At 41.3% G+C, this 13,483-nt stretch overlaps 2 protein-coding genes across 2 annotated transcripts in view; both read right to left on the minus strand.

The window, feature by feature from the left end:
• The window catches only part of LOC307012107 (uncharacterized protein), a 328,649-nt gene that overhangs the window by 105,067 nt on the left and 210,099 nt on the right, over positions 1–13,483 (minus strand). The gene's annotated exons all lie outside the window — the stretch shown is intronic.
• Positions 9,828–13,483, minus strand: part of tcf7l1b (transcription factor 7 like 1b) — an 83,556-nt gene continuing 79,900 nt past the window's right edge. The window contains exon 12 of the mRNA XM_079638362.1: positions 9,828–10,704. Coding sequence (XP_079494488.1) covers positions 10,292–10,704 — 413 coding nt within the window. The 3' untranslated portion in view covers positions 9,828–10,291. The remainder of the gene's footprint in view (positions 10,705–13,483) is intronic.

Below are 13,483 nucleotides of genomic sequence, written 5' to 3' on the forward strand. Positions count from 1 at the left end.
CCTGGCCCGGATTCGGGATCAAAGCGGGCTCCTGACGGCAGACGCTTGGCCAGGGGCCAGTGAGATCTAATGAGCTGATTAACATGCATTAATTCTGACCTGTGAGGAGCACACAGATGTCTCTGATGAGAGAGAGAGAGAGAGAGGGATGGAGAGAGAGAGAGAGAGAGAGAGAGAGATTGTTGGTCGTCCCGATGGCCGCATCTGATTATTAAAATCACAATCACACAAATGAAAAGCTAAGGCAATGTTAGACAATGTGTCATTTTTGTAATGAACAATTTAAAAAAATAATAATAATAGCGTAATCTTTACCAAAAACATTTGGCACTGGCCATCCGGAGATGTGCACAGATTAATCATAAAAATAGTTAAATTACTGAATACCTTAAAACACTCGACACACCCAAAGGACATATATTTAAAATCATAAGGTCTTTCTTTTTCTTCGTCTATCCTTATATTGTTGTTTGTCTGTGTTTTGTTTTTGTTCTTTTGTTTTCATTTTTATTTAGTAAAATTTCTGTATATATTTCTGCAATAAAAAAAACATTTGGCAATAGAAGCGTTAAATACTAGGTACAGTATACATTTTATTTTGAATTATACAAATGTTTGTATTATTATTATATGGCATTCCAAGAGTGTTGATATTTGATTTTACAGCTGTAGTGATGCAAACATCAACAAGAAATGTCAAATAAATGTTTTCTTTCTATTTATCCTCAAAAAAAAAGCATCACAGATTCAAATATGAAGTTGCACAACTGCGAGTAAATCCTCATATTACTGATTTCTGGAGGATCATGTGACACTGAAGACTGGAGTAATGATGCTGAACATGGAGCTTTGATCACAGGAATAAATTACACTTTAATATATATTCACATAGCAAACAATACTGTGTTTTCGATCAAATAAATGCATTAAATGCAGCCTTGGTAGCAGAAGAAATTTCTTTCAAAAACATTTAAAAAATCTTTAAATATTAAAATATTATATTTATATATACATAATTGTATATATAGGCTATATATAATGCAAATATAATTTTATAATTAAATAAATAATAATCAAAATGGCAAGATGCAAAATCAGAGTTATGAGGAAAAAAAGGAAAAAGTGTGAGAAGTAATCAATATAATGAAATATAATATATATTATTTATGAGCACAAAAATACATAAATGATTACATTTAAATGATAAAACCCCAAATTACTACAAAATATGTAACAAAAATACTGCTTAAAAAACTAGCAAGGCGTATTCAACACATTTCATAATAAAATGTCTGCCAGCTCCAGGAAGTGCAACACGATGCAATAATGTTCCGGAGAACAGAAGATCTGCTGCAGTTAACAAGCTCTTCTCCAGCAACCGACTCACAGATATCCTTCTGCAGACAATCTCTCTAACAGGCCAGTCATATTAAAGTCACTCAGCCCGGCTCGTGTGGGTCGCGTAGCGTGTGTGTGTGTGTGTGTGTGAGACGTATGGAGAATAGGCCAGCGCTTCAGAGTCCTATAGCCTTAAGGAGCCACGCTTTCTCTGTTGTCTGACAACTCATTACCTTTAATTTGGCTGATGGGTCTAGAGCTGAGGGTACACACACACACACTCACACACACACACACACACACACACACACACACACACACACACACACACACGCACACACACACACACGGGGCCCTAGAGAGCATCGCAGGGCCCAGGATGATGCAAGGCATATTCCTCGCTTCTCTAATGACTGCAGAGCAAAATAAAATATAAGCCTTTGTGTGTGTGTGTGTGTGTGTGTGTGTGTGTGTGTGTGTGTGTGTGACTGACAGGTCTGTTCCTCACCTGAGGGCAGAGAGGGAAATGAGCACTCAACGTGTGTCAACCTGTCCGTCTGCACACACACACACACACACACACACACACACACACACACACACACACAGAGCAACAGTGTGCTGTTAGTTGAGTCATATGGGAACCAACACACACTGTAAGACATCATTAAGCAATTAGTGATAATGATGCTGGATTTTCCTCACACTCGACGTGATTGGCTGTCGCTGCCAGTGTGAAGCGCAGCGTTGAGATTCCTCTCTGAGTTATGGCACATTAATATTATTCCAGTGTACACACACACCTGCGTTCATGATGGGCGGCTGAGTGTTTTAGCGCGGTTGTTGTGCACAAATGAGCTTCGGCGGGTCTAATTTTGGCCCGTTTTGACATTTGGAAGTTTATATCACGCAAGAAAAGAATTATGAAATAAAAAGTTGAAATTACCTTTTTATTTTTTTTATTCCGTAAACAAATAAACTGAATTGCTAGGAGTAAACTGAGGAAGAAAGTCAGAATTGACCCTTCACAGGGAGTTTGTTTGACAGGCGATCTGACCAATCATAATCCGCCATTCGCTGAATCCGCCATTTTTGTCGGACAAAGCAGTCAGGAGAGTTAGTAGATTAACATGGGAGGATTTGAACTTGAGAAGTGGAGTGTACTGACGCATTTCCGCGGTTAAAACAATATTCCTTCTGATGTTCATTCATGTTTATTTGATGCTATAAATGAACTAGAAGGAAGAGATGATCGGTTCACGAGCGGCTTTAACTGATGCTCTACAGCGATCTGTCAGACACATTAAAGAGCCACAAAAAGGTATTTATTGCTTAAATTTCTTTTAAAAAATGACCAAATTTGAAAGGTGAGACTTAGTTTAATATCAAAAGTAACCTGGTCTGTCCTGTCTGTCATTCTCCTCTCTGCTCCACGATGTATTTTTCACTGCGTGAGAACATGGTGTGTGTGTGAGAGCGGCGTAGCTAGTCGGACAGAACATAGCAACAGTAACTAAGGGGGGCGGGTCTTTGCGAACGGTCAATTGTGAGATATGAACTCCCAATTTTATGAAAAAAAGTACTTTAAAAAAAAAAAGTTTACACAGGTAACCAACACAGCTGACACAGGTAAACACACAACACAGCTGACACAGATAAACACACAACACAGCTGACACAGGTAAACACAACACAGCTGACACAGGTAAACACACAACACAGCTGACACAGGTAAACACACAACACAGCGGACACAGGTAAACACACAACACAGCGGACACAGGTAAACACACAACACAGCTGACACAGGTAAACACACAACACAGCTGACACAGGTAAACACACAACACAGCTGACACAGGCAAACACACAACACAGCGGACACTGGTAAACACACAACACAGCTGACACAGATAAACACACAACACAGCGGACACAGGTAAACACACAACACAGCTGACACAGGTAAACACACAACACAGCTGACACAGGTAAACACACAACACAGCTGACACAGGTAAACACACAACACAGCGGACACAGGTAAACACACAACACAGCTGACACAGGTAAACACACAACACAGCTGACACAGGTAAACACACAACACAGCTGACACAGGTAAACACACAACACAGCTGACACAGGTAAACACACAACACAGCGGACACAGGTAAACACACAACACAGCGGACACAGATAAACACACAACACAGCGGACACAGATAAACACACAACACAGCGGACACAGATAAACACACAACACAGCTGACACAGGTAAACACACAACACAGCGGACACAGATAAACACACAACACAGCGGACACAGGTAATCACACAACACAGCTGACACAGGTAAACACACAACACAGCTGACACAGGTAAACACACAACACAGCTGACACAGGTAAACACACAACACAGCTGACACAGGTAAACACACAACACAGCGGACACAGATAAACACACAACACAGCGGACACAGGTAAACACACAACACAGCGGACACAGATAAACACACAACACAGCGGACACAGATAAACACACAACACAGCGGACACAGATAAACACACAACACAGCTGACACAGGTAAACACACAACACAGCGGACACAGATAAACACACAACACAGCGGACACAGGTAATCACACAACACAGCTGACACAGGTAAACACACAACACAGCGGACACAGGTAACCAACACAGCTGACAAGGTAAACACACAACACAGGTAAACACATAACACAGCTGACACAGGTAAACACACAACACAGCTGACACATGCAAACACACAACACAGCGGACACAGGCAAACACACAACACAGCGGACACAGGTAAACACACAACACAGCTGACACAGGCAAACACACAACACAGCAGACACAGGCAAACACACAACACAGCAGACACAGGTAAACACACAACACAGCTGACACAGGTAAACACACAACACAGCTGACACATGCAAACACACAACACAGCGGACACAGGCAAACACACAACACAGCGGACACAGGCAAACACACAACACAGCGGACACAGGTAAACACACAACACAGCTGACACATGCAAACACAAAACACAGCGGACACAGGCAAACACACAACACAGCGGACACAGGTAAACACACAACACAGCGGACACAGGTAAACACACAACACAGCAGACACAGGTAAACACACAACACAGCTGACACAGGCAAACACACAACACAGCGGACACAGGTAAACACACAACACAGCGGACACAGGTAAACACACAACACAGCTGACACAGATAAACACACAACACAGCGGACTCAGGCAAACACACAACACAGCGGACACAGGTAAACACAACACAGCGGACACAGGTAAACACACAACACAGCTGACACAGATAAACACACAACACAGCGGACTCAGGCAAACACACAACACAGCGGACACAGGTAAACACACAACACAGCTGACACAGGTAAACACACAACACAGCTGACACAGATAAACACACAACACAGCGGACTCAGGCAAACACACAACACAGCGGACACAGGTAAACACACAACACAGCTGACACAGATAAACACACAACACAGCGGACTCAGGCAAACACACAACACAGCGGACACAGGTAAACACACAACACAGCGGACACAGGTAAACACACAACACAGCTGACACAGGTAATCACACAACACAGCGGACACAGGTAAACACACAACACAGCTGACACAGGTAAACACACAACACAGCTGACACAGGTAAACACACAACACAGCTGACACAGGTAAACACACAACACAGCGGACACAGGTAAACACACAACACAGCGGACACAGGTAAACACACAACACAGCGGACACAGGTAAACACACAACACAGCGGACACAGGTAAACACACAACACAGCGGACACAGGTAAACACACAACACAGCGGACACAGGTAAACACACAACACAGCTGACACAGGTAAACACACAACACAGCTGACACAGGTAAACACACAACACAGCGGACACAGGTAAACACACAACACAGCTGGCACAGGTAAACACAATACACAGCGGACACAGGCAAACACACAACACAGCTGACACAGGTAAACACACAACACAGCGGACACAGGTAAACACACAACACAGCTGACACAGGTAAACACAACACAGCTGACACAGGTAAACACACAACACAGCTGACACAGGTAAACACACAACACAGCTGACACAGGTAAACACACAACACAGCGGACACAGGCAAACACACAACACAGCTGACACAGATAAACACACAACACAGCTGACACAGGTAAACACAAAACACAGCTGACACAGGTAAACACACAACACAGCTGACACAGGTTAACACACAACACAGCTGACACAGGTAAACACACAACACAGCTGACACAGGTTAACACACAACACAGCTGACACAGGTAAACACACAACACAGCGGACACAGGTAAACACACAACACAGCGGACACAGGCAAACACACAACACAGCTGACACAGGTAAACACACAACACAGCGGACACAGGTAAACACACAACACAGCGGACACAGGTAAACACAAAACACAGCTGACACAGGTAAACACACAACACAGCTGACACAGGTTAACACACAACACAGCTGACACAGGTAAACGCACAACACAGCGGACACAGGTAAACACACAACACAGCGGACACAGGCAAACACACAACACAGCTGACACAGGTAAACGCACAACACAGCGGACACAGGTAAACACACAACACAGCTGACACAGGTAAACACAACACAGCTGACACAGGTAAACACACAACACAGCTGACACAGGTTAACACACAACACAGCTGACACAGGTAAACACACAACACAGCGGACACAGGCAAACACACAACACAGCTGACACAGGTAAACACACAACACAGCTGACACAGGTAAACACACAACACAGCTGACACAGGTAAACACAACACAGCTGACACAGGTAAACACACAACACAGCTGACACAGGTAAACACACAACACAGCGGACACAGGTAAACACACAACACAGCTGACACAGGTAAACACAAAACACAGCGGACACAGGTAAACACACAACACAGCTGACACAGGTTAACACAACACAGCTGACACAGGTAAACACACAACACAGCGGACACAGGTAAACACACAACACAGCTGGCACAGGTAAACACAATACACAGTGGACACAGATAAACACACAACACAGCTGGCACAGGTAAACACAATACACAGTGGACACAGATAAACACACAACACAGCTGACACAGGTAAACACAACACAGCTGACACAGGTAAACACACAACACAGCTGACACAGGTAAACACAACACAGCTGACACAGGTAAACACACAACACAGCTGACACAGGTAAACACACAACACAGCTGACACAGGCAAACACAACACAGCGGACACAGGTAAACACACAACACAGCGGACACAGGTAAACACACAACACAGCTGACACAGGCAAACACAACACAGCGGACACAGGTAAACACACAACACAGCTGACACAGATAAACACACATCACAGCGGACACAGGTAAACACACAACACAGCTGACACAGGTAAACACACAACACAGCGGACACAGGTAAACACACAACACAGCTGACACAGGTAAACACACAACACAGCTGACACAGGTAAACACACAACACAGCGGACACAGGTAAACACACAACACAGCTGACACAGATAAACACACAACACAGCGGACACAGGTAAACACACAACACAGCTGACACAGGTAAACACAACACAGCGGACACAGGTAAACACACAACACAGCGGACACAGGTAAACACACAACACAGCTGACACAGGTAAACACACAACACAGCGAACACAGGTAAACACACAACACAGCTGACACAGGCAAACACAACACAGCGGACACAGGTAAACACACAACACAGCTGACACAGATAAACACACATCACAGCGGACACAGGTAAACACACAACACAGCTGACACAGGTAAACACACAACACAGCGGACACAGGCAAACACACAACACAGCGGACACAGGTAAACACACAACACAGCGGACACAGGTAAACACACAACACAGCTGACACAGGTAAACACACAACACAGCGGACACAGGTAAACACACAACACAGCGGACACAGGTAAACACACAACACAGCTGACACAGGTAAACACACAACACAGCGAACACAGGTAAACACACAACACAGCTGACACAGGCAAACACAACACAGCGGACACAGGTAAACACACAACACAGCGGACACAGGTAATCACACAACACAGCGGACACAGGTAAACACACAACACAGCTGACACAGGTAAACACACAACACAGCTGACACAGGTAAACACACAACACAGCTGACACAGGTAAACACACAACACAGCTGACACAGGTAAACACACAACACAGCGGACACAGGTAAACACACAACACAGCTGACACAGATAAACACACAACACAGCGGACACAGGTAAACACACAACACAGCTGACACAGGTAAACACACAACACAGCGGACACAGGTAAACACACAACACAGCGGACAGCCGGACACAAGTAAACACATTCTGGTCCCGCTTCGGATGCCACGATGCCATCAAGCGGTATCTCTGGTCGTAATCAGTCCTTCACTGACCAATCAGCGTTCATTAGCAGAATGCTAGCGTGTTATGGGCAACAACAACTCAACCTGTAAGAAATCGAAAGGACATAAGTACTCGTTCATTCAACTTTGGACCTATAACCCATGTTGAACTTGCAAAATCTACAATCAAATCTGATATTTCTCAATGGCAATCGGGTGAAAGACACAAATTTAGCCGTCTAGCTCCATAGACTCCCATTCATTTTGCACTCGGGCGATCGCCCCCAGTGGAACTCTGGTGGAACTACAACCACAATTCAGTACAATTAGACTTAATAGGGAGTGACCAGGCTCTCCGTAGACGGGCTCTGGTTGCACTGATGCGAGGGTTTTCGAGGAATCCCACACCCGTTGCGAGTCTCTCCCTCGGGAATATACGAGGTCTGTGAAGGGTGTCGTCACCTCCGCTAGCGAGGGAAACGTGAAGCGTTCTTGGCATCTCTGGACGCTCCTAAAGCCCCTAAAAAGCAGAGGACTCTACCTTGTGTATTTCTCACTAATTGAAAAGCCTAATGAGGTCCCTGGAGCTCCATCCTATTACCGTGCACTTCATTACAGCGCCAGCATCAGCATCAGCCAAAACACACACACACACACACACACACCGAGAGAAACGGGAAGGCAGGGTTTGACCTGCTTTTTTGTCGTTGTTTTGGGACTTTGCATTCCAGGAAGGAACAGATGTCTATTATTTTTTTTTAAACCGTGTTTATTTTTGGCAGAATTTTTTGTTGCTCTGGCTCATCTGTTTATTTTCCAGTGCGGTTTGCCTAAATTCCAGCTATTAAAGATTTAACTCGAATTCCTCTTATATCAGCAGGGTTTCTCCAGCAGTTTATTATGCCATCGTTCTGTGCTCTAGATGTTGTTTTTACAGGATTATAAAATCCCTGCATTTTTGAGGTAACATAATCAGGCACTTCCCACGAAAAATACCACATTTTGGTGTTCCGTGACTTTAGAGGAAATAATCGTATATTTTTAGTTTAGATAAACTATTATTTATCTAATAAACTGAAAAGTATTTTGGTTTATTATGGTCTTGACCTTCTTTTTGACTATACATTCAGCTATTTAAATCATAAACATTGTAATTATATTCAAGTAATTGTTGTAAATAAAAATGTCATTTATATTTTAATAACTTTATATTCAGCGGTATAGTGCAACCCTGTTATGATTGTTCCTCATACAAACATTTCTGAATACAGTGAGTAGAAAGGAAAAAATATATATTTTTATAAAGTTATTGCAATTTAGTACAAAAATACTTTAGTCTAGTAAGATTTTGTTTTTGAAGAAATCACTGCATTAAATTGAGATATTCATAATGTTACAAAAAATTATATTTCAAATAAATGTTGTTCCTTTCAACTTTGCTCATGCATCATCATCATAAAAATATATTAAATGTAACTTGATTATAATGATTTCTGAAGGATCATGTGACACTGAAGACTGGAGTAATGCTGAAAATTCAGCTTTGATCACAGGAATAAATTACATTTTAACATAATATGCACATAGAAAACAGTTATTTTAAATTGTAATAATATTTCAAATATTTTTACTGTATTTTTAATCAAATAAATGATTTTTTATTTATGGTAAACAACTACAACTAAGTGACTGCTAAATTAAGGTTACATTCCAATAATTTAAAATATAATGAAAATAATTAAGTAATATTTATTGATAGGGAAAAAAAATGCTTTTTTATTTATTTCCATGACTTATCCATGCCTGGAAAATATATATATAGACAAAATATATAAACATGGAAAAAAGACAACCACTGAATTAATAAACTAAACCCCAAGAAGACAATAACATCCATCTTTAGAAACAATTTACAAGTTTTATTTATCAAGTTCACACACTTCAAAACTGGGGTAGAGGGGGTCATTGCAAAGAGGTCTAATAAATTGCCAGTACTATGAATTAAACTCCAAAAACTACCATTAATTACAGTCAAGCTTAAATGTTTTTGTTCCTTCTTGTCTTTTAAAAGTAGTTTTTAATACATGTATTTTTTTTTTATTATACAAGATTACTGAATAAATGCATCAAATAAGAAACCAGTTCCAAAGTAGACATTACAAAAAATACATTGTTTTATACAGACAACAGAAAAGCGGATGATCAAATATTGACCAATAATAATATTTATTTCCTTTTCTCACTTATCAAAAAAGTTAACCTGACATCTATTTCTCCCAAAAAAAAAGAAAAAAAAAACGGTAAAAAAGCAATATACAGCATTATTTAAAAGACATTAAGAAAGAATTGCTTTAGAAGAGAGTCAGTCAGCTGATTTGGTTACCAAAGAGAGTGGCTGAGACTGGTACAAAGCATGATGGGAGTGATGGTACTGGGAGGGCGGAGACAGCAGAGAGGCATGCAGGGAAGAGAAGGGGAGTGGCCTAGACAGAAGAGGCGGAGTTAACTGACTGCCTGAGGAGGAGGAGGAGGAGGAAGATGATGAGGGGGGTTTGGCCAGCACAGGGTAGTGGTGATGGCGGTCGGGTTTGGTGGTGAGGGACAGTGGCTGGGCCTGCTCCGAGTGTGTGGGGGCCGGGGCCGCGGGCGAGGCCAGGGCTGCTGAGGGCGTGGCCGGGGAGTCCAGCATGCTCCCGTGGGAGGAGCCAGGGCTGTCAATCATCTTCTCCTGAGGGAGGTACTGCACGCACGGCTTCTTGTTCCGCGCGGAGAAATCTGAAAGAGGATGGACAACGCTTCGTCAGTGGCAGTAAAAGAACAAAATGTGTACAGTGAACACAAATACACAAGGAGAACATAGGTGGGTTTTGGGGACCTCATGATACACTCATGATACAAATCATCACAATATTATATTTTAAAGACACTGATTTATTATTATATTTTTTGAAAGAGGACAGAAATCACATCATCAATGGCAAGAATTTATAACAGGGTTCGTACAGACGCTGTAAAATGAAATTTCAGGACTTTAAGCACTATTTTGTTTTTGTTTTTTTTAGCTTTTTCAAGGACTACAAAAATAAACTAATAAAACAAAATGGTACAAATAAAGTGCAGCAGATGCAATGACTGCAGTAACTTTAAGCATTGACAGAATACTATGATAAAGATCAGATTATCATAGTATCCCCCCCCCCCCCCCCCCCATTAATATATGATTGACTTGAAGAATAAAAGCTGTATTATATACTTGGATATGAGGAATATTATGAATATGTATGAAAAGATTGTTTTATCGATAAAATTAAACTCTAATTTCACATATATTGTCTTTGAATAATTCAAGCACTTTTCTAGAACCTTTGCATAAATGTGACCCTGGACCACAAAACCTGAAAACCCAGTCACATGGGTCATTAAAAAAAAATTGAGATACGTGCATATGAAAGCTGAATAAATAATCTTTCCATTGATGTGTGGTTTGTTAGGATAGGACAATATTTGGTCGAGATATAACTATTGTAAATCAAAAAAAAAAAAAAATCTAAACATTGAGAAAATCTCCTTTAAAGTTGTGCATTTATGTTCACGATTGTGCTGCATTCACTCACAGAAATACATGTTTTATATATTTACGGGAGGAAACTTACTAAATATCTTCATGGATCATGATCTTTACTTAATATCCTAATGATTTTTGGCATAAAAGAAAAATGGATAATTTTGTGCGACTCGAGACTAGTTTTGTGGTCCAGGGTCACACACACACACACACATCGCTGTTTTCAAGGTTTTTCCAGGACTTACGTTTCAAAAAGTCAAATTCAAGCACTTTAAGCACCTTGTACGAACTCTGTTATAACATTTCTGCACAGGGAACATACATTCACAAGGAGAAAACAGGGGGTTGTGGGACCCAGAAACACTGAAGTCATGACACACTCACAGAAATCATCACAAATATTACATCTAGAGACACTTTTTTATTATTATATATTTTCCCACCAAATACTCATCTGGACATTTTGAGGTGCGTGACTCTCAGCAGAATTAAAAAACACATTTAAACCTGCAGGATTGCATGAAAATGGAGTAGATTATTATTTATATTATTATTATATTTACTATTTGTTGAATCTTAAATTGCCGTTTTTTAAAAAGGCGTATGTTGCAGTCTCAGAAGAAAGAAGTCTAGAACGACCATGCCTTTAGCTTTTTTCTCTCTCCCGTATTCTTAATGGTTCACATTAGATTCTCAATGTACCGTATTTTTCAGACTATAAGTCACACTTTTTTTCATAGTTTGTCTGGTCCTGCGACTTATAGTCAGGTGCGACTTATATATCAAATTAATTCATACTGACTGAGATGAACCAAGAGAAAGCATTACCGTCTACAGCCGCGAGAGGGCGCTCTAGTTAGCGGAGTTGTTCAGAAGCGACACCGAGGAAGAACTCAATGTATTCAGTGTTGAGGAGTGAGATCGGGAGCTCGGTGAACTTGCTGACCGGTAACTTGTTGGACTCGCTGGCTAATGTTAGTTTAGCCTATTCAGCCTCACAGGTATATGTTCTTTATGCTGTTGTGGAGCTGAATAACTGTTAATGTGTTACGCTGACACACCGGACACCTTCAGCCTGTTGTTCTGTGTGCTGTAAGTTTCCAGATTAAATGTCTGTTCTTGGTCTTGGATTTTGTGAAATACATTTCTAAATAAATGTGACTTATAGTCCAGTGCGACTTATACATGTCTTTTTCCTCTTCATGACGCATTTTTTGGCTGATGCGACTTAGGCCCCGTTTACACGATGGGAAAACGCAGATATTTCTCTGCGTTTTGGCCTGTCATTTACACGAAAACGCCATTTTTATCCCAGAAAACGATTATTTCTAAAAACTCCGGCCAAAGTGGAGATTTCTGAAAACGCCGGTTATATGTTGCCGTGTCAACTGGGAGAAACGGGGTTTTAGGTTCTCTCTTGTCGATTCTGAGGATTCTGATTGGCTTGCATGGCTTTATCCTTCTCCCTACACTGCCCATAGGTTTGGCATAGTTATGATGGCGCTCGACGGCGTATTTATGCGGGTTGTGTGCACAATGTTATTATTGAAAACGGAGGGGGGGAAATATTTGTTTCTCTAAATACCCAGCTATGTGTAAATGTGGCCTTATACTACAGAGCGACTTATACTCCGGAAAATACGGTAAGTAACAACTTTACATATCTGCTAACTCTAATGTTAATCTAGATAAATGATTATTATTATCCAAGAGTTTGGGCTTTTGTGAGTGTGTAAGCTGGTTAGAGCGCTTACTAAATGACACGAGGCGCCGGTGTGAACTCTTGATTTTATACTGATAACAGCAGAACGACTTACAATACTCCATCATTTTTGGTCACACTGATAAGAGTAATACATCATTCAAAACTGTTTATTTGTGTAAACAACCAGGTGTTGACTGATTGACCGGTTCTACCGATTAATCGGCACCGATAACCAATTCCTGGATCAGTTATCTTCAAAAACCCACACTGATCATTAAGCATGA

Source organism: Phoxinus phoxinus (assembly GCF_949152265.1).
Source record: "Phoxinus phoxinus genome assembly, chromosome: 15".
NCBI lineage: Eukaryota > Metazoa > Chordata > Actinopteri > Cypriniformes > Leuciscidae > Phoxinus > Phoxinus phoxinus.